Below are 23,583 nucleotides of genomic sequence, written 5' to 3'. Positions count from 1 at the left end.
TGTGCAGGGAAGATGTACAAGGTCGTGTGTTTTTGTAATGAACCTATATATAGGATATGCCAATAATTCACACAGTATTTCTGAACATAGCTACAGTGTGTTAACTCTTTGTCCCTTCATATGTTCACTTTTTCTCCTAATAGTTCTGGTTTGCAATTGTCAATGGTTGGTCGGGACAGATTCTCTTCAATCGTTGGGCCATCGGTATCTACAATTTGGTAAGAGACCTGTGGTGTCACGCCAGGAAACTTTGTCCATGGAATCATATTTTAAGTTTATGCTGTATGTTCATCTTCATAGTTTGCTTGTTACGTCACATTAATTTTTAGGACCTTTATGCTCAACCTTATGCTCAATCTTGTGGTCAAGAGTTATCAGAGTGCCAAGTTCTTGAAGATCACAAAAACAGGAAACGTGGAAAGTAATGAATAAATGCTGATGGTGGTTAAAAGCAAAAACAGAAACAAAAAAACTTTGAAGATTTTTATATCAATGGAAATGTAAAGCAATTGTGATTACTTTTGGCATGATTTTGTTTTTAATCTGTCTTATTAGGTTTTCACTGCATTGCCACCATTTGCCATCGGACTGTTTGATCGTAACATCAGTGTGGAGAGTATGAAGAAGTTCCCCCAGCTGTACAAGTCCTCACAGAATGCAGAATACTTCAATTCCAAGGTACCTCCTCCCTGGGTCCTGACCTCAGTACAGCCTCACAGATGCATTAGTCTCTGCTGCAGGATGTGAATGTACAATTGTATAAATGAATATATTCCCCTGGGTACCAGTATTTATTCCACGAAACTCAAAAAAGTGTTTCGCATCATGTCAAGTGCTCGTCATTGTGAAGATATAATTTGTTAATTTTTTATTCACTTTTGCCTGTCCCCATGATCAAGAATGTGTTGGACCTCAACACTTTACCCAGTTTTTGTTTGAGCACAATTTTGTTTCAACAACTGAGGATTCAAGTATTCAAAATTTGATTACTAAGTCTGTTACCAATGTATTTGCTCAGAAAGCAAGGAAGATGTCAATAGTAATATCCTGTGTGCACTTCCTATAATCTGCAGTATAATCAAAACATTGCAGAGCAAACTTCAGCTCAGTGTTTGTCTGAGTTCATTTGAATTTCTGAAACAATTTTTATGCCTCCGCCACGAAGTGGTGCCGGAGGCATTATGTTTTCGGGTTGTCCGTCCGTCCGTCCTTCCGTCCGTAATGAATTTTGTGGACAAGGTAACTATCAAAACCTGTTGAGGTATCCTAATGAAACTTGGCATGTATGTGTATTAGGGGGTGAAGTTGTGCCTATCAACTTTTGGGTGCACATGCTCAAGGTCAAAGGTCAAAAGGTCAAGGTCAAATACATAAAATTTCACTATTTCCACCATATCTATTGAATGCCTGAAGATATTTTCTTGAAACTTAGTGTATACATGTATTACCCAATTAAGATTCTCTGGTGAAAGTTTGCGTCATGAGGTCAAAGGTCAAAGGTCAAAAGGTCAGGGTCAAATACATGAAATTTCACTATTTTCGCCATATCTATTGAATGCCTAAAGATATTTTCTTGAAACTTAGTGTATACGTGTATTACCCAATTAAGATTCTCTGGTGAAAGTTTGGGTCATGAGGTCAAAGGTCAAAGGTCAAAAGGTCAAGTAAAAATATAAAAACTTCTTTTTTTTCTCCATGCCTTGGAAAATTGTTCAAGGTATCTTCATGGAACATAGTATATACCTGTACTGACTGGAAGTGATTATCTAGAGAATGTAGGGTTCATGGGGTCAAAGGTCAGGGGTCAAAAGGTCAAGTGCAACACTTCAAAATTTTACTATTTCCCTCATATTTATGCAATGCCAGCAGGGTTATTATTTTTTTACACTTGGTGTATGCATGTGTAACCTAATAGAAATTCTCTGGAAAGTTTTTTTTTTTTCTTCTTTTTTTGCCTCAAAGGTCAAAAGGTCAAAGATCAAGTGAAAGTGCTGAACTAACTTTTTCCTCCATATCTCGAAGTGGCTCAAGTTATCTTGAAACTTAGTACATATTATTCATGTTCTACCTGAAAGTGATTATCTTATGAATTTTAGGGTCAAGGGCCAGATGAAAATGGTAACAATTTACTATTCAATTCAGAAATTGCACTTTTTCTCCACACCTGTACCTTGAAAATTACTCAATGCCTAAATGTATGAATGGGTCAAAGTCAAGTTAAAGTCCTTAAATCCCTAGATAAATGCTCTCCTATTCATCCAATTAAACCTAGGTCAAGGAAGGTGAACATTCAACACATTTGTGACAAACTTGTCATTTCAATATTTTGCCAATTTTGTGAAAATGTAATCACACATTGTCCACATGTACTATCTAGACCTATTGGGAAAATCATGCATTATGGCGGAGGTATACCAGTCGCCAAAGCGACATTTCTAGTCTGTGAATGACATGCAATGCCTTGTCTGTGTGCTGTCTTGCCAACACAAACAACTAACCAAATAGATTGCCTATTTTCATAGGAGCACTCAAGATACACCATCTGCAATATTGCCTATATTTCAGAGCTGCTAAGTTTCCCTGATACTGCAGAAGGCTTCCTGAAAACCCAGATATATCTTCATGTCCAGATAACAGAATATCAAAATCTGCCTGATTCTATACTCATTTTTGCTGACTGAGATACATGAAACACGGAAGTTGCTCCCAAATTGCTGTTTGGAATCTCCTTAATTTAGATGGCTGAATGTTGGCAGCCGTGCTGTCGAAAGCTTGCTGAAGTAAATTTAGCGGAGATTTTACTACACTTTCATGATTCCGACATAGGTCTTCTGGATGTGGACTCTAAACTCCGTCTATCACTCGATCCTCATCTACTGGTTCGTCCTGTTCGCCACGCAGCAAGACGTCGTCTGGAGCCACGGCAAAGCCGGCGACTATCTCGTGGCGGGAAACATGGCCTACACGGTGAGGACCAGAAAAGATAAAATATGGCCTTGATTTCAAGCATTTAGACTCATTTAGACTCTTGTGTTTAGAAATATGCAAATGACTAAACTGTTCTTTGTCCAGGCAATTGCATTCATTGCATTATTCTATCTATGAATGTCAAAACATAACTACTTAATTATCATAACTACTTTATTGTTCCTGTTTCTGCTCTACATCAAGTCTGTGCATTACCAAGTTGATATTCATATAAAAACCTCCTCCTCTTTGCCCGACCCTTCCTCATCCTCATCATCATCATCATCATTCTCCTCCCCCTCCTCCCTTCTCCTTCCTCCTTCTCTTCTTCCTCTTTCTCCTCTTCCTTCTCCTCCTTCTCTTCCTTCTCCTCTTCCTTCTCTTCCTTCTCCTCTTCCTCTTCTTCTTCTGCCTCTTCCTCTCCTCTTCCTCCTCATTCTCCTCCTTCTCTTCTTCTTCCACCCCTCCTTCCCTCCTCCTCTTCTTCCTCTTCCTCCTCCTCTCCTCCTCCTTTTCTCTTCCTCTTCCCCTTCTCCTCCTCCTTTCCTTTCCCTCTTCATGTTCTTTCTTCTCCTCCTTCTCCTCTTCTTCCACCTCTTCATCCTCATCCTCATCCTCCTCTTCCTCCTCCCTCTTCCCCCTCCTTCTCCTCCTCCTCCTCATCATCATTTTATAATTACAACCACTGCTACCACTTTTGTTTCTACCATGATTGATACTGATACCTCCATCATTCCTTCTCCCAGTTTGTGCTCATAGTTGTGACCCTGAAGGCAGGCCTTGAGATGGATGCCTGGACCTGGGTAAGTCCGAGACCATCTTTAATAAGTCCGAGACCATCTTTAACCTGTTTCTGGAGGGTGTTGAGGAATAGGAATCTAAGCTTTCTAAACTCACATGATCTCGTGGGGTTGCGAAACGTGGCAATTGGAGCTCTGATCAGGCTGCCTAGGGCAAGGTTGAGAATTGATGTGGTGTAGGGTGTTCAGAAAGTTTTGTATCCACTCACACACCCTCACCATATTTGTACCAAAGTCATTATTCAATCTTACAAGTCAACAGCTAGCATTAGAATGGCATTTTCAGAATTTTACAGTAAATTTACCTATGAGGATACATTCCACAGGGATCCAACAAATAATGATATACATGATTATTATGCGCTTGTGCTTTCTTGTGTGTTTGTGTGTATGTATCGATTACAAAATTGGTATATGCTTGTTCAAATAAATAGTGCAGTCAAACAATTGTATAAAAGAACTCACCATATGATTATGTGTGTGATTCATTAATTGCATTTGTCAAAAAAAATATGTTTAATGTGAAAGTATATACATGTCTATGCTATATCATTGATGTTTGAAGAATATGATGGTCACTGAGGAGAGATATAGGCCCTGAAATAAATTCTTACCACTGCTGCACAGTTTTGAATATTATGAAAGTCATGGCAACAGCCCATCAGCTTCCAGTATCTGCTCTTGTTGCTATGGAGATGATAACAAAGGTAACTTTTCAATAAGTGTAAGTGTTGATGCAACGGGGCCATGATGTCATATATGATGATTTTCTTGTGGTTCAATCTCTGCTCAGCGGTAATGTGCAGTGTATGTTGTTCTCTCTCACAGCCTGTCCACGTGTCTCTGTGGTTTGGAATCGTTGCCTGGCTCGTCTTTTTCGGTGTCTACTCGGTCCTCTTCCCTCTCTTCACGTTTGCGTCGGACATGTTTAACGAGGTAAGCGATCTCCAGTGCTTTGCGCTTGTCTCTAAGTTTAGGAGATGGGCTGGGGAAAGATCTAAGTTATCTATCCTCGGTCATTTAGCAACACTACCATCAGGCTATCCCTGGTTGCTGGCAGTGACACAATGAATTTGGAACAAATACCCAGGCTCTGAAATTCCGACATTGTTATGTTGAATAGTCCATGGCAGACATGGCTTATTGAATTAAAGCAAGAGATTTGATAGCGTAAATGCGGAATATTTCGTTACATTTTTACAAATCTCGCGAGTCAGGTGCTATCCATGAGTTTAAAAACACACAAAAATATGAACTCTGATCCTAACATGAATGTGTCATGCAAGCATAAAATTTTCTGTTCAGGATTGTATAATAGAAATGCGAATTTAGCCACTTGCAACTTTGTCGGGAAGTCCCAATTCGCAAATAAAAAAAGAAAAAGAAAATAGACTTTGCTGAATATATGGCTTATACGGTATAAAAGCAGAGGGGTGAAGATGTACTGTGACTTTTAATCAATTGCCTCCCTGTATAAAAATGTATTTGTAGGAGATGACATCATTTGTCCTCCTCTGTTTCTCCACCAGGCAAACATGGTGTTGTCCAGCGGCGTCTTCTGGATGTTGCTTCTTCTCATCCCCATCGCCGCCCTCATCCGTGATGTTGCGTGGAAAGCGTGAGTATATAGAACGCCATGAGGGGGGAGGTCCCGAAACCTTGAGGCAGTCCACTGTGAGAATGGGAGGAGCCCCAAACTAGTGTGCATGTCATGATAATACCCATGCCCTGTTTGATACTACTACAGTGCACTCCAATTATAACGAACACGGTTATAACAAAATTCTGGTTAAAATGAAGTAAAAATTCAGGCTGCAACATTATCCTCTCTACATTTTTTATTGTGTATTTGTTTGGCCTTAAAGAAATTTTGATATAACGGCGTGGGGGGGGGGGGTGGTACTAACCATCACGTTTTGCATTTGTTTGATTGATGTTTAACCTGCAACATACATACTGCATACTGTGAGAGGTGAAATACTTGTACCACAATACAGTGCACTCCCGTAATAACGAACACGGTTATAACAAAATTCCGGTTACAATGAAGTCAAAATTCAGGAAGCAACATTATCCACTCTATGTATTTTCATTGTTTGTTTGTTCGGTCGTAACGAAATTTCGATGTAACGAAAGAAAACTGCTGGTCCCAAGGACTTTTGTTATAATGGGAGTCCACTGTACTTCAAAGACTCAGGTAGCATGGGTATTCCATAGAGTGAGAAGCTAGCCTGGCTCAGATGTATTCGAGAATCGCTGTCAACGAAATATGTACAGTTTTATCACTGATCTCTACGTAAGTACACACATACAGCCGAAGTCGACAGTTACTGATGAGCATACGCTTCAGCGCACATTTTGTCTGACTGGTGCTATTCTTGGTTTTCGAATGTACCCTGACTGGCAGGGAATGAATCGAGCCACCCATGAATTCCCAAGCTACCAGGTCTTTTGGCACTTGCTCTGGGAAGGGAGAGTGGAGAACAGGGGTCAGACTTTCTTCCAGAGTCCCCAAAATCTCCATTTACATCCTTTAATTCATCACACCTTTAACCCTAATCAGGTCGGGCTTTTTTGGCTATGCTAAAACGAGATCTCGGCCATCGGTGGTGCGACCACGACGAAATTTGGCATGCGTGACACCTACGTCATAATCTACAAGATTGTGTCATAAGATTTTTTGAAACAATCAATTTCTAATTTTAATTGATTAATTATGCAAATTAAGCTTAAGATCATATTTTAGCATAATTAAAAGCATTGAGTCTACTTTTTTGTCTGTAAATCTGTTTTAGCATATTCAACAATTGTACATCACAAAAACTTCCAAAACTCATTTCAATTCTTATGTATTTTATTGTTTTAGAATTTCTTATGTATTTCTTTGTTTTTCTTTGTTTTTTATTGGAAATTGTCACTGACCACTTTTCTACCATAATTAGCATAAAATTAATAAATGAAAGTAATTAATTGTATAAACAATCAGGTTTTTATGACTTTCATGACAGAGCACTGTTTTCCATTGGAAATGTACACAAAATCACAAAATGGTGCCCGTTTTGGGGCGACATGCCGTTACAAAAATGGGAGTGGCTTCGAAAAAGTATGCGCGGACGTTGCAAATTTGGTCTAAAAATTTGTGTGAGCCTTGAACGAAGAAAGTCAAGATGCCTCGTGACGAGGCCTTCTCGTGTTACAGATTTATAGCGTGAAACGTCGAGGGGGGGGGGGCAGATTCTAGTGGCAAATGTGAAAAGGAGCTGCGATAGTAATCGAATCAACACACAGCTCTTCTAATTATATTTCCTCAACAATATCAAAATATTATGCTTGTTTTGTTTTGTTTTGGTTTGGTTTGGTGGTGGTTGTTGGTTTTTTTTTTTTTTGGGGGGGGGGATAATTTACAAACTACAAACCCTTTCAATTCTATTTTTCTTATTTTACTCCACTTGTTAGTCGTGAACATGACATGGAATTGTGATTTATGTCTGCTGACCCTGCTCGATGTTTCTCCCTTCTCCACAGTTTTAGACGAACGCTGTTCAAGTCTCTGGCCGAGGAGGTACAGGAGGCCGAGGTCCAGCACATTGACCCGACGGCCATCATTCAGAAGTCGGTCAAGAAGAGGTATGTGTTTCAGACTGCCTTTTGGTCACTTCATCTCTCATTCTGTTCATCCAATGTCCATTGATCTGCCCTTTCATGATACTTCTACACTCAAGCTGTACTGCTTTGGTGTAGACGGTTATTTCTTTCGAGATTTTTGTTTTCATATTTTGTTACAAATTTGTCATGGTTTGACATAAAAGTGTACCTTTTCATATCCTCTACACCTATTTTTTTTTTCCCAGGAATTTTCTTCATTTGAAGAAGGAAAAATGTTGTCTATATTGTGTTAGTTACATTTGCCCCGGATCAAACGCTGAGAGTGAATTACATTATTTGGTGTCAACATCGTCTATGTTTTAATTTCCTGCATGTATTTCTTAGAAGTTCTCAAAAACAAAAACAAAAAACAATGTCTTTTTTTCTTTACAGTTTCAGTTTCTTTGATATTTTGTTTCAGTTTATATAATACAGTTTCTTTGATATTTTGTATGCGCCCAGCATCTCTTGACCTATATGCAATACAGCATGCTGCATAATTTTTATCTAGATTACGTCTAAAATTCTAAATGTTTGCAATTTGCTGTTTTATATTTTGTCTTTGGTGTCTTTGCTTTTGTGCATGCATGTACATGAATGCAAATCTTGAGTCTGTAGAACCTTGTTTTGTGAATTTGTTGAATTTTCGACAAATTTCTATTTCTATTTCTTCTTAGTGATGGTAAGAAATGTTTTTGATTCAAACCCTGTGTATCCTTTGCTCAAGTTAAAGTTTAGGTGGAATAGCATTTTATTTCTGAGCAGTAGCCATCTCTTTGCGACCTCCCCAAATTTCCACTTGAATTAGTCTCACAGTTTATTTTTTGTTAATTACATAAAGATAGCATCTTCTCAAAAGTCAGTCCACGCTTTATGTGATGTGATGGCAAACATTCAAAATATCCATTTTCTCTTTCCTTTTTCTTAGATAGATTTGGGTGTTGTGCAGTCATCCTTAAGACACAAGGATTTAAATTCTTTTTTTTTTTTTTTTTTTTGAAGAAAATATTCCATACTGGCCCTAAAAATTATGTGTGATATGGATTTAAAGTTTGAATGTTAAAAGGATCAATCATAATTTGCTCTAAATTGAGCATGCCTGTACATCAGGCCCCTATGTGTTGTACTTCAAATAAGGATTACTGCCTTAAAATGGCTAATTCTGTTCATGAATGAGGACTTTTCTACATACACATTCTGATTGCTTGTATCAAAAAGCAAAGCTTAGAGGACTGCAAAATTGTTGTCTTTATTGTGAAATCTGATAAGTACCCGTGCTACACAGTTATCTTTGCACAGGCCATCCCTGTAAGGCCTTGATGTTTTCGCCTGCCAACTTTCTCTATGTTAATAAGAGAAAAAGAGACCTGGAAGTCATGAAGTATGGTCAAAAATCTGGATATTTTCTCCTCTATCAAATCCTCATGATTCAATTTGCATCGTTGTCTCATAATGATTAAGTTCAAACATAGTTTTTGACTGTGAATGAATGATTCTAAAAGTACGCAAAACAATTTATTCGCCATTCCAGTCAGAATGCAGATATACTACTGGGAATGACTCTCGCAAAGCCCACCAAGAAAACTTTGAAACTTTGCTTAAAGTATTCCAAGGTGCCCTCATGCTGTCACTATTATTCTTTTAATTTATTTTCTCTGCAAATTTCCCAGATTTTAGTCATGAATGAAATCTGCCTGCATCTTGAAGTGCATATTTATGACAAAATGTATTGTAATGTTCTATGATTTTGAAATTGATTGACATCGATGTTCTATGTGACCTGATTGACAATGTCGTCAAACTTTTTTGTGCATGAATGTTTCTCTTCCTCCTCCCCCGTCTAGTCTACATAAAGCCTTTCACGTGCGTACATTTTTTTTTTTTTGTCTGTTGTAATTTTTGTCTTTGCATGCCATCACACACATGAATATAAATATGTGTCAGACCAAATCGAGTGAAGTATGTTGCCTATATGCTTTTAAGTTTTAAGTGTTACACGATTAACTCTTTTAAATTGTGGTGGGTGGTACTTCTAACATGTGGATTTGAGTATAAATGCACTGTATTAAATGCAAGGAAGCACAGACACTTACCCAAAAACTTAATGTTGTTTGTGTCGTACTGATGTGAAAGGGTTTACTAATATTCTCCTCTTAACAGAGTAAAAAAATTACGGTTGATTAAGTTTTGGTTTGATGGAAAACAAACTATCAATTATTTGTCTTCAGCACTGGTCAGACTGTTATCATGAAGTAGAAATGTTGTGGTAATGCATAAAGGCAAGGGGAATTCAAATTAAGATATCCATTGTCATGAAAAAAAGTTGATATGTCTGTGTGAGATTGAGTGAAAGTTTGTTTTCATAACAAACCACAGAAAGGGAGTTCTAAAGATATTTAGTATTTTATTTTTCAGACATAATGCTAGATCAGCAAAATAATTTGATATGAAACAACTTGTATTTCTCCTACCAATAAAGTGCTCAATATTGAATGTGATAGATTTCATTTGATACCAGATTCCTTCAATTTTGCAAAGCAAAAGACTGCATTGCAATGACTTAATACCACTGAAAACTATGGAGTTCCGGGAAATTCCTTCTGCTTGAAAACACAGACTATAGTTTAGAATTGTCATGTTAAGTCATACAGAAAATTTGTTAGCAGTGTGAGAGGAAGATGTTATGGTACAAAGAATGTGAAATCATTCTCATTGCATTGCTGCTGTGCATTTCTGTTGGCACAAAACTCATGGAGGGAGAGTTGGTACCACTTCCATGTCCATCTCCTACACCTCTGTCCCTACTCTACACCCCTCCTTCCACTCCCAACCCATGTACCTTTGCCCCTCCCCTTGCCCTTATTTCTCCCCTCCTCCTCCTCTCCTCCCCTTACTCTTCACCCCCACCACTTTCCATTAACCTCTTCTCTTCCCCTCCCATTTCCCTCCTTCTTACTTACATCTCCCTCCCCTCCCCCCCCCCCCCGTCTTTCTCTCCCTACCACTTCCTCCTCCCTTTCCCCCTCTCCTAGCCCCTCCCCTTTCTATTCATCTTCCCTTTCCCCTCTCTAGCCCCTCCCCTTTCCCCCTCTCCTAGCCCCTCCCCTTTCTATTCATCTTCCCTTTTCCCTCTCTAGCCCCTCCCCTTTCCCCCTCTCCTAGCCCCTCCCCTTTCTATTCATCTTCCCTTTCCCCTCTCTAGCCCCTCCCCTTTCCCTCTCTCCTAGCCCCTCCCCTCTCCCTTTCCTTGCCCTTCGCTTTCTCCTATTTCCTCCCCTTCCCTTCCCTTTCCCTTTCCCTTCCCTTGACCCTCCCCTTGCCCCTCCCTTTTTCCCCTCCCCTTTCCCCTCCCCTTTCCCTGTCTTTTCCCTCCCCTTCTCCCTCTCTATGTCCCTTTTTCTTCTTTTCTCTCTTCTCTTTCACTCTTCCACCTGTTCCCCCCCCCCCCTCCTTCCTCACCACTTGTTGGGTATCACTGGGTTTGTGTGTGAGATGATGGGTATTCATGCACTTTGACAGCTTGGGATCCTGGTAGAATAGGCAACATGAAGGAGTCATTACATAGCAATGTAATTAAAATGTCAGTTCAAAGCAAGCTGTGAATATTTATAAAGAATGCCACCTCAGAGAATCCACCCAAAAACAGAAGTGCTTGTGTTGGTCCTCAGTGGTGCTTTGTCAAGCATGAAAACCTGGTGTTGGGATGAAGGTTGACATACTGTAACCAAGGGCTGGTGGTGATTGATATGCCTAATGTTTCTATATGTGGCCTGTTGCTAGGCAACGCTGGACAGAGTCACCACCACGCTTCAAATTCTTAGTAGTAGAAGAAACAAAAGTTTAGCTGTGATGACAACAGAATATCAAAAGATACACAATATGCCTTCTGATAACTGAACTATGACCTATTGTCATCAGTAATTATGTATTGATCTAAATATGAAAATGTGTGTGTGGTAATATCAATTAAGATAAAATAGAGTTTTGGTGGTGGGAAAATTAACAGGCTCTGTCCAATTTCTTTAGCCACAGGCTGTATGTGGGAGAAATTGTATAACATGTAAACTTTGGTGGCAGTATAATTAACAGACCATAAAAGTGAAGGTACACCTAACTGTATGGGGCTTGTGGGTTCTGTTCATATCAAGGGTGCAAAATTATATATGCCTTGGTGATGAGTTCATTTCAAGTGAACCTTTTGCAGTGCTCTCTGGGTAAGTGAATGAAATGAAATGGCTTTAATATATGCTAGAGATCAGCAGATGTGGCTAACTTTGTGAATGCATATTTTCATGCAAGAGATGTACATCAGCTTATTTTCAAAATCAGTGCAGCAAAAAGAAAGACTTCAGACCATGCTGCAAAGTTCTATTTATGCCTGGCAATTGTGTAGTGGAAAGAGAGGCAAAATGGATGGTTTACAACCGGAAATATTAAATACACTTTGCTACTAGAAAGACAATGAAACTTTTGACTTGGTGGTAAATACACTAATTTCATGTATTTATATCTGGGTTCATATCTAACATTTCTTTATCTTTGCTGGAGATAGTTTTATTAAGGGGGGGGGGGGTTGAAGAGGGCAGGTTTGTATGATTTTAGCGATGGTTTGATGTCTCTGTAAATTCCATTTGTGGTCAAACCTCAGATAATCATAAGCCTCGCCATCTAAGCTTGCTTAGTTTGTCTCACAAGCGTTCCTCCAAAGTATTATAGATATGTTGTTCTTTCTTTTTTTTTCCAAGAGTAATATGTGGGTAATAATGGTAATCACTGTAACAGTAAAAAGCAGGACAACATTGGCTGTTTCAGCTGCAAAGCAATTTGTGGTAGGCCTTGTTGCATGTCTGTGGGTGCCACTCGTATTCAGTGGTTGCTCTTTGTTTGGTCTGCCATCATCTTCAAAAGCTTGTAGTAAATCTCTGTCTGTTCCGCATGGTGTGTGCCTTCGCACCATCTTTTTTTCTCTCTCTCTCTCTGTCTCTCTCGTCGTAAAGTGTTCAGTATCTCGGCAAACGGGCTCAGAGAGCCAAGACGGGGTAAGAAGCGATTGCCGCTGCATGAAATCCGACTGATGTAGAACAAGACAAAGCGCCTTATCTTTTTATTTTGGCATGAAGCATGTTCACCCTTTAAAAATTCACATGATTCTTTTAATAGAATATTAGATAAGCTGCCTGCATGACCCCCACTATTTTGTCATTTAAATTCTCCCTGTGTTTGCAAAAGTATTCTATTGTACTTCAGAGAAAGTGAACTCGCAGAACAATTTCTTTTATTAGAACAAGCACCTTGACGGAGGCTTCAGTTACATTTCACCATGTAGAGAATAATGGACGGTTTTTGGCAAGTAGTATGAGGATGAAACATTTTCTGTTGCACACTAGTTACGTTCAGGCGGTGATTCTTAACCTCAAGTAAAAGCTAACCTCGAGAATATGTTCTATGGGGCGGCAAGTGTTGCACGGTCAATTTCATCACAAAATCAGTCATAGCTGACTTCGAGGATAAGTTCTGTGGGGGCGCCAAGTGTTGCATCGTGGTCGATTTCGCTATGAAATCAGTCATTTCGGTGGAAATGACTAATTTCGTAACCAAATCAACACAGTGCAACACTTGGCGCCCCATAGACTATATCCTCGATGGTAGCTATCCTTGAGGTTAAGGATCACCATCTGAATGTAAATTTTGATACACACTCTGTTGAAGGAATATTTTGACAGAATGATGCAGTCCGTAAAGTATGCTTTGGCTTTCAGCTGTTTGAAATATGAGGACTTTTGTGAGTTTTACAGTGAAGGCTTGGTCATGACCACTCTGGCAAGCATTTAAAACATACAAAAACATTTTCACTTTTTTGTTGTTGTTGATATTTACAAATGTTATGGCTCATGGAATCTTGTAGATGCTTGCTTTCAGCTTGCATGAAGTAAAAATATTCACACGCCCAGCTAGCGCTATGACTGCAGCAGTGTGTAATGTAATGCTTCTCGCGTAAGCTTGGTTGTTAACAAAAAATTTACTTTCCCGACTGCCTTGAAACAGTGCGCTGTGCGCCATGTACCTGTAATAATTTGTATGCCAGTCTCGTATACTTGTGACCTTTCATACATAATACATAGACTCTTTTTCCTTTGTCTTTGAGTTAAAACGATTACACATTGACTTCCATCCCGTTGGCCAGGAATTTTGGAGACTGATCGCAATTTTCTTTTCCCCCAGGAACACGGCCATGTGATCACTTCAGTTGATTTCTCTTCTTTTTTTTTCTTTTTTTTAGTGTCCATTTTATATCCGTTCACTCCACTTTGATTAACATGTACTAACCAACTTCAATCATTTTTCCATCTCCATGGCTCTTTGAGTTACTTACATGTGTGCCGTGTTTTGACTTGCAACAAGTTTTATCCAACATTCTTATTGGTGTGTAGGTTTTGTCTAACAAACGATGGGAATATTTATGATTGATTTACTGTGGTTTGTGCTGTGTCTTGAGAATTCACCCTTTTTAATTGTATTTAATGTCATAATCATCATCAAATTAACCTGACTGGGTGCCATCATCCGTATCATCAGTAACCATGGCATTGCATATTTTTAAAATCAGAATATGTAACTTATTAAATATTTGATCTGTTTTTTTGAAGATTTACAGTGATGCATAATCAGCAAAATGGGTCAGAACTGTCAGCGTTACTAATCATGGAATGTTATGTGCCATATGATGTGGCTAATGATGATGAACTGACTTCTTTTAATAATGTTAAGTCTTTACTTTAAATCTGGCTAAAATTGTTTTGTGAGTCCGACTGTGCTGGCCTTTCATGTTTCAATTGTAATGAAATTAAAAAAGAAAAAGAAGAAGATGATTGGCTGACTGGTTTGGCAAAAGCCGAGACTCTTTTTCTACTTATACTCATGAGATATAGGAGAGAAGAACAAAGGATAACTAGATGGTGTTAGGGGATTTATTTGTTTTAAATTCATTTTTGGTTTTGTTTCAGTAGGGTAGTTCTGTCAGAAGCTAAAAACACTGTATTTCTCAGATGCCCTACACAAGTATGAAATTTCAAGTTACAAACATATATGGGGAGAAAAAAACAAAACTTATTTCAGAAGATTTCATGGATATTGGGATATCAAGGAAATTTGTAGGAGTGTAAACAGCACTGAACATCATAAAGGTCAGATGCATTATATTTAAATGTTGGTTCATATGCACTTATCTATATATACATGGTTATTTATAAGCATGTACTCGCAATGTGTATGCCATGTGTTACACACAGATTATACTCATAATACATGTTTTACCAGTGAAATATATTTGACCATGCTTATGCTATTTAGAACCGATATTGGTTCACATTTGGTGGGCAATTTGCACCCTGTTTCCATGGAAACCTCTTGACATGTTACTGACAGTGAGGATAACTTCACTGTAATACACCCAAACTCAAATATGCAAATGAGTACTGAAATTGTAATTGCTCTTAGATCGTTACATGCTTTGTACCATCTGATATTAAATAACACTCATTACTCCAAATTACATCCATTCTGCTAAATTGCATAATTATCCAGACCATCACCCGTTTGTAATGGCTTCTTAGAATAGACAATTACTGCTGGGCAAACTACAGGACAATTTTAATGATTAGCAGACAAGTCTAATAAGCAACAAGCAACTAATCCATTAAGAAAGGCCTGTGTATATATCGAGGTCTACAGGGCTTACGCAAATAGAAGGGGGAAAAAAGTACTGGAAATATTGTAGAAAGTGTTAAATTTAATCACCAATCAGTGTGACTTAAAACAACAGAGGTCTAATGTGCATGGTAGGTATGTTTGCTTTATACACTACCAGAAGACAAGCCATAAGGAAGGAAAGGATTGCAAGAGACATACAGATTGTTGCTGTATTTTCCTCTTTGATACCGTAGCAATGAAAGTAGTACTAGCAATAAAAGTAGTATCCATCCTCTTCAGATAATTTTCATTTGTATTGACAACTATGGATCTTAATTCTGACAAAGAAAGTCGTAAAATCTATTTAGTACACGTGATGTTTTACAGAGCTGTAGACTGTTATACATCAGCGGTTGTTCCGAAACTTCATAGAATGTTTTTTCTCTTTTGTTTTGTTAAGTAAATATTGTTGATTTCTTGCATTTTTTTGTTTTTTGGAAAATTGATGAAGCACTTTGAGTCTGTACCGAAAAGACGCTATATAAATATTGGTTTTTATTGTTATTACTATGATTTTTTTTTTTGGCACAACTTAAATATAGCTGCTGCACAATGCACATTCCCATTCAGTATTCATTTTGAAATGAATTTGAGCTGAATGTAGCATCAGATGCATATGAAGTGAATGATATTTGATTTAAAAAGAAAAACAGAATTATTTCTGTCCTTTGTCATTCATTTGTCTGCATACCTGGACACTGCAATGATAAGGAAATACATTTGGGTTGCAAGAGAAGACTTGAATTTTTTCAAAGTCAGCAGTACCAGGACTGTAGGATGTATTTGTTCTTGGTTATTAGGAAATTTCAGTTTCATCACCTCAGTAAGGCTGGACAGCAAAGTTTGATGGATTTCGTCTCCACTGTTCTCTCCCTTCCTGTAGTTTCAGCGAAACGTCCCGCCTCCTGACCCGACTGTTTAAGCGTTCGCCCAGTAGCACACGACACCTAGCGGAGGACCAGGAGGTCCCAAGGCGTAAGATGAATGATTCCTTTATTATAGATTGTATTTTGGTGGGGTTTTATTTGCTTAAACTGGTTGTTTTATGGTCTTGATGGCAGTGATTGTGTTTGTGACACGTTGGCCATGATAACCTTGTTTTAGAGAGTTTCATGGCAGTGGCAGGTATTTGTAGGGATGTGATGATGATAATGATGATGGTAATGATTAAGATTGTAATGATGATGGTGGTGGTGGTGGTGGTGGTTGGGATAATTTTGACAATGTTTGTCACAAAAGTAATGCATAGAAGTTGAAACCTTGTATTTATAAATATTTAATGTTATGGTGATGGTGGTGATGGTGATGATGATGGTGGTGATGGTGGTGGTAATGGTGGTGGTGATGGTGATGGCAATGATGATGATGGTGATGATGATGATGATGGTGGTGTTGGTGATGGCGATGAAGATTGTGATGATGTGGTGATGATGAAGATGATGGTGAAGATGATGATGGTGATGGTAATGGTGATGATGAAGAAGATGATGATGGCAATGACAATTGTGATGATGATAATGGTGATGATGATGATGGTGATGGTGATGATGATGGTGGTGATGATGATGAAGATGATGGTGATGGTAGTGGTGATGATGAAGATGATGGTGATGGTAGTGGTGATGATGAAGCTGATGATGGTGATGGCAATGAAGATTGTGATGATGATGATGATGATGATGATGATAGTGATGATGGTGGTGATAGTGATGGTGACGGCAGTAAAAGTAAAGTCATAGAAGTTGAAACCTTAGATTCATAAATACTTGCTGCAATGTCATATGTGTGATGTTGCATAACTGCTGAAAATTAGTCATAGTGGAAAGAATTACATATGAAAATGAATTCTTAGTGAAGTATGCAAGAGTTTTAGATTCCAATGTTGATATTTTCCGCTATCATATTTTGCAAATTAATGATGTTCTGTATTTCTCTTTAATCAACTGCAAAACTCAAGAACGAGTGTATATTTTTGTCATCTACATCTGTTATGATGTTAGATAGTGGTACTGTGCTTCAAAATGCACAAAACCAAAGTCAAAATCTCATTTTTCAATCACTACAGCAATAGGCTACCTATTGACGTATTGCCAGGCAACAAAGTAATTTGTGAGTCCTTTTTGTCATCATTCAAGCAATTTAATGCTGTGTACAAACCTTATCTTAGAAATGAATGTATCCCAAGTATTTGCTTCAAAGGAAAGAAAAAATATTGCTACATTTCACGGGGGTTACTATTAAAGCAGTCATGTGATATGTGCATAGCTGCAGTGCTAGGTTCTGGTAATGCCATACTGTAATTCGTGATCATGATGAGTTGGAATGGTGTTGTTTTGTTTGGTGACCGAGTAAAAGTGTTCTGTGAGGCAGCATTCTGCCAAAGACTACCAAAGTGCCTTCACCACGGTGCTCTCGTCACCGCTGTTACCATGGAAACCCTGTCTGTTATACCAAAGTGTCGTTTACTTTTCCCCTAGATGGTTTTGCCTTCTCCCAGGAGGAGCACGGCGTCATCACACAGGTGAGTTCTGGGGGAGTAGCGAGGCAGTTTGTGGTGTAGCAGCCCCTGCCCCCACTCTTAATCCTTTATGTGCCACTGAGTAAACTCCCTCTGTGCCACATTATTCTGAGACTGCAATGTAGGCATGCTTTGGGAAACATTCTGTTTTCAGGTCCATGTAATCTTTTATACATTTTTGTTATGCTGGACATGCAATGAGTAAAGTTGTAGAAAAAAATGCCAAGATTTGCTATGATGCTAATTTTGTGACAAATCTATGATTATTTTCAAAAAATGACCAATAGCTAATATATTGTCCTGGCATACTTTTACACACAAAACAGTGACAAAAACATAAAATTTACTTACAATTTACAATAGGGAATACAGCTTAGTATTCAATCACCACATAATAGTAAATACAAACTACATGTGACAGGAATGAAATCGCCAGTGAAGCTTTCATTGTTATGCGGCATTTGGCGATTTATCATCCAGTTTGGGCGGGCTTGTGCATTTGAGCAAAAATTACAAACTTGGCACGATGTCAACTGAGTCAGGTGTCCAAATGTGGCACATAAAGAGTTAATAGTGAAGCATAGTCAGAGATGCCAACTGTTCCTTTTGCTGTTGTAATTTCTCCTATTTTTTTCCCCTCGTGGATGCGTCAGATTTCATGGAAAATAATGTTTTCCCTAGATTGTAAAAACCACCTTTTCAGCCTTCAGAATATTGCAGTGCTGTGTACAATGTTGCCATCCCTACTACTTAGTATGCTCAGTTGTTATTATTCACCACTCAACTTTAAGTCCTTGTGAGTAGACTGCAGTGAATTGGTGGTAGTAAACCTTTTTTTTTTTTTTTTTTTTTTGCCGAGTGTGATAGCAAGCTACTTGTCTGTTGTTTACCCTTCTCTCCTTTTTTGAAAATGCCAGTGGAATATCGTATATATGCCATATAGTTTGCCGTTATTTTGTTTTCCTGAAGTTTGTAAGTTCATCGATATTTGGGAATTTACCAACTTGGCAAACATTGCCTCTCATAATACTTTTATTTTGCCGTTCATAAAAATATTGTCTGTTTATTTGTTTGTTTGTTTGTTTGTTTCTTCTCATCAGGCGGAAGTCATCAGAGCTTACGACACCACAAAAAGACCGTCTGGAGCGGTCGTCATCCATGAAGAGCGCTCCTAGCGACGACGCCGACCCTAGAAGCACTCTACTAGAGATGCACCGTCTACTTAATCACCCATAGCTGTCGCCCAAATTTCTGTGTACTGGTATGTGAATGATTGTCAACATCAGTAGACACTAGAGCCAACAGGGCACAAATGTGGTGCCGCAAACTTTGAAGCTGGGCCCCGCCCCCTCAAGCTGAAAAATATTCTGTATGTATCTTTCATTAGTAGACCATTTAGTGTTGCCAATTTTGAGAATGTATTGCAGGTAGAAATTTGCAGGAGAAGTCTTTAACTAATTCAGGTCTGTGAATCCACTCGTGTATTCATGTTTTATTTTTTTAGTGTGCATCTGATTGTGCCGTCCCTTCATGTGCACCATTTTTACACAATCAGGATGCGTTCAAAACAGTACAGAGTCTGATTTGAGGCTAGGTACTCTGTCTCTTTGTTTTAGAAATGTAGATGCTACAAATGATTAAAGAGAAGAGCCTTTCGTACTCATTAGTTGTGTCACCAATGAATGTATGATGTCAGGAGGGCCATGCACATGTAGTGCAATTACTGAGGATTCGAAGCTAAAATACCTCGTTGTATTGGAGATAAAACGTGTGTGATTGATTCACAACTATTATCCTCTCAAGATTGCGCTTCGTTTGAATTGTCAGAAACACGTCTCAGGTTACGAAGGTGTAGAGAAAATGAGATTTGGGAAGAAAACAGACTTCGAAATTACCCTTTCTGTTAAGCACTGCAACTAGTGGCACTGCACACCACCCTACTTGAGCTAGTCTCTGCTGCAGACCTTGATCACATTGTTATCCAGATAAAACTGCCATGTTTACATTGAACTGTTGTCTTGTGGTGATAGACACGATCATTTCATTGTCAGTTTTTACTTTGAAGAGGTCTGTGACCCCTGTCATAGAATATATGTATTTCATGCAAATTTTAGTCGTGATGGGGATGGAACAGCACAAGTCTGGATCTAAGACTAATGATTTAGCTGCTATTTTCTTGCATTCTTCAAATTTCACTTTTCCATGCATGGGGAATGGCAGCAAGTAATTATTACACAATAATGCTATTTAAGATGAGAGGGAATAAAAGTGATAAGAACAACAATAATAGAGACTTTCTTCTTTTCTTTTTAATCAAGATTCAAATCTCACTTATTGTTTTTGAGATTTGTCCTTTCAATTACATATGTATTCTTCTATTTTTTTTTTACCTTTTTTATGTAATCTGCATCTTTTCTCATGTACACAAAATGAGAAGGGCTCTAATTCTTTGCATCATGCACATTTGAGGGGGAATATGTGCTAGGGAAGGAGACAAGAGAAAAATAAGTGGAATTAAATTCAATAAAAGTTTATGGCAATATTACTGACATTGAGTGATCACAGTGCTGGAAAAAGGAGTTTTAGCTGAAGTCTTTTTGTAGTGTGTTAATAGATACTGTGAACTTCATGAATAGATGCCATTTACCATGGGCTATGTGCATATCATTGGGATGAGGAAGTAGTTCTCTATGTGATACTTGCCAATGGTTGTAAAACAGTTAAAGTATATTGAATAAAGAACTTTTACATGATAATTGGTTTTTGATATTCCATATATCCCGTGGAAATAATAGAACTTGTATGTCAAAACTGTGCTATATAACTGTTTTCACTCCTTATGCACCCTATTTACAGAAACATTTTTAAAGGTATTTTCAACTTATGAAAGCTGTTAGTTTAGCTCAACCAGGTTGTAACTCATAGCAGTCCCAAAGTTTGACATCATTCGTTTTATTGTGGTTGACTCGAGGGTATCACCAGTAAGATATGCGGTCATTTTCTGCCTCTGATTTTCATGATAATTAACTGTTGTATGTACTTCCAAAAGTTTCCCATTTGTACGGGAGGAAAACAAAGAGATGTCTGCCAGTTGTATCGAATGCAAAAATCACAGTGAAAATGTTTTATTTGTTTGTAGATATGATCTGATATACTGTGAATACAATGCTTCTAACTGGGTATATGTAACTGTGATGGCTTACATGCCATAATGTTTCACATGCTAGAGCGACATTTTTTTTTTTTTTTTTAGTGAAGACTGTTTTCACTCTTCACTTCTGCCTGTCAGTGTTGACGTGGATGTGGTACGTATTGCGCAATCAACCAGTGTATGTACTGTAGACTGTAAATGACCGTGTCATGTATGTTATTTAATGTATGTATATGAGATGTGTAAAGATTCCTATGTTATATGTTACACAGATGGTAAATGTACAGTATATGTGAACATTCTGCAGAGCCTAGCCAAACAGTTTGCTGTATCATATGCGCTCGATCCATTACTCATCATTTTCAATTGTGCCATGGTTATACAGTTCAAAAGAAATAAATGTGCTCTTACATGATAAAAGCCTTTTTTTTTTGGTAAAGTTTTATGCACTTTGGCACAAAAAAAAAATGTAAAATGTATTTGTCTTATCAGGCTTCACCTTGGCTCGTTTTCTATAGTCTTTTGAGTTTTGAAATTAGACTTAACTGCAACTATAAATTGTTTGCCATAATCTTTCAAATTTTTTTTACCGCTCTGAAGAACTGTCGTGTTATTGCTGGTTCTTATATTTCTTCATGTGTTAAAGCCCCATACCAAGATCTCTTCGCTGGTAAAAGAGGACAGGGGCGGATCCAGGAATTCCATAAAGGGGGGCAAAAAGCAGCTTGTATTTCTGGTGCCACTTCTGGGGTTAATCGGCTGACAAGCAAAACAAAACGCTTAAGTGCAAATTTTCTCCTCGTGCCACTTCAATTTTCCCCCTCTTTATTTCTTTTATTTAAAAAAAAGAAAGAAAACAAAATTAAAGAGGGCGTACACCCATTGCACCCCTCCCCACCCCGGATCCGCCACTGTACGATTAGATACAGATTATCTGTCACTGCGAAACAGACAGACATTTTAGTGCAATTTGTAGTGTTTGATAGATAGACAAGAGGCTTATTGTGGGAGGTGGCATATAGTGGTCAGGAGTTTCATCAGAAGTTTTTATCAGAAGTTTTATCCCTTCAAAAAAAAAAAAATATATATATATAAAAATATTAAAAAATGCCAGTCTCCGGAATCATCCATCAGGAAAAGATTGCAGACATTTCTCTATTCAGAAGATGATTATTTAACTGAGCACTCCATCACCTGTGGGGTTTGAGAAATACACAATGAGACTGTGGACATCTTTTGAATCCATTTGGTGAGCCAAAATGGGTGTCTGGAATTATTTTTCAATTGAGTAAGAGCTTTTCGAATAAAGGAGGACGATACCATATTGTAGGGAAAGGAATTTCAGCAACCTGCTCAAGAGATTTCTTTTTGGTGAAGACTGTTTTCCATGCATACATGAATGGAGTGTGGAGTCAGGCATACACACCAAATTTTATTGCTGCACTGTCAGTACAGCAGCGTATTTGATACCCACAGAGTTACGTTATCTCAGGCGCCAATGACTATGCACACGACAATCACGCATTGGATTAAAGTTATCGATTGCAAGATGGCGCTCTTTGTTGTGAGGGCCTTCCCTTCTATCCTATGCATCCAGCTTTGAGATATTTTTCGGCTGACATCTAGCAAAACCTTGTTCTGACGTTTAGGAGAATTTCATTGGATATTTTCTTCTTCTTTTTGCTTTCTTTTCAACAGCTTATGTAGATGTTGAATCCTTTGCAATATGTAGTACTTTTGTTCTTTGAAATGTCCTGAGTATATACATGTATAAGAAAGTTGTGTTCAACCGTCGATTATTTATCATTTGCATTATGCTAAAGTGGACACATTATGTAAGTTAACCGTGTAACAATATTTATTTGTACTTGATAATGGCATTCATTATGTTTTCATTCATATCTTATAGAAACATAATCAGCGAAGTATAATTCATTTTATATATTCTTTCCAGCAAGCCAGATTTAAATGTCACACCAACAAATAGCGAATTTCTGGTCTTAGATGCCTAGTAATTATTCTTAATCAGTGTAGGTCCTGCCGGAGTATAACCATATGCACTTTAACATCAACTATTTGGATGCCACATTTACACCCATCAAAAAGAATTGTGACGGTTTTAATTTTTTAATGATACTTTTTCATCATTATGCATGTTGTGTCCTGGATGTATGTTATTGAAAAGATAGTAATCTTTTAAATGCCATAAGCTATTTAGTAAAGTGCAATATATCACCTGGAGAGAATATTACATGCATGTATGTCCGATGCGTTGATTTTTTACTGTAAAGACATTCCTACATGTAAAAGAGAAAATTGCAAATTTGTTGATCTCTTCCTTTTTTTGAGTCAGCATGCAGAGACTCCAACTCTCCCATTTTCGATGGGAGATCTCCCGCCGAAAGCCCATTTTTGCAAAATCTCCCGTTCCCCCGTTTGAGATTTGATTTCTCCCGCCCTGGCTCTGTGTCTCCCGGTGGAAAGGATTTCTCACTTATTTCTATTGTATGTTGAAAGAATAAGCCTTAGATAGCACCAGAGAACACCTAGAACCCAAGGAACTTCGCGCCTCGCACACATCAACTTAGAGTCTCCCGTTTGCTAGGGGTTTCGGGCGGGAGAATCTCCAGATCAGAAGGTGCTTGGGGTTGGAGTCTCTGCAGCATGTCATATACTGTAATAGAAAATGTGCACTCACAAATGTAATGGCAATGATATTCCTAATAACCATGTAAAGGTTATGTAGTATTTTA

General features: G+C 38.2%; 1 protein-coding gene across 1 annotated transcript in view; it reads left to right on the top strand.

Moving 5' to 3' along the window:
• The window catches only part of LOC140234874 (probable phospholipid-transporting ATPase IA), a 75,247-nt gene extending 55,941 nt beyond the window's left edge, over window positions 1–19,306 (top strand). The window contains exons 27-37 of the mRNA XM_072314921.1: window positions 144–218; window positions 556–678; window positions 2,827–2,967; window positions 3,714–3,770; window positions 4,596–4,703; window positions 5,297–5,385; window positions 7,293–7,394; window positions 12,410–12,451; window positions 16,045–16,136; window positions 17,639–17,682; window positions 18,780–19,306. Of these exons, the coding sequence (XP_072171022.1) occupies window positions 144–218; window positions 556–678; window positions 2,827–2,967; window positions 3,714–3,770; window positions 4,596–4,703; window positions 5,297–5,385; window positions 7,293–7,394; window positions 12,410–12,451; window positions 16,045–16,136; window positions 17,639–17,682; window positions 18,780–18,854 (948 nt within the window). The 3' untranslated portion in view covers window positions 18,855–19,306. The remainder of the gene's footprint in view (window positions 1–143; window positions 219–555; window positions 679–2,826; window positions 2,968–3,713; window positions 3,771–4,595; window positions 4,704–5,296; window positions 5,386–7,292; window positions 7,395–12,409; window positions 12,452–16,044; window positions 16,137–17,638; window positions 17,683–18,779) is intronic.
• The last annotated feature ends 4,277 nt before the right edge of the window (window positions 19,307–23,583 follow it).

This window comes from Diadema setosum, chromosome 11 (assembly GCF_964275005.1).
Source record: "Diadema setosum chromosome 11, eeDiaSeto1, whole genome shotgun sequence".
Taxonomy (NCBI): Eukaryota; Metazoa; Echinodermata; class Echinoidea; order Diadematoida; family Diadematidae; genus Diadema; species Diadema setosum.
The sequence above is the reverse complement of the archived record's forward strand: the minus strand, read 5'-3'. Positions and strand labels throughout refer to the sequence as shown.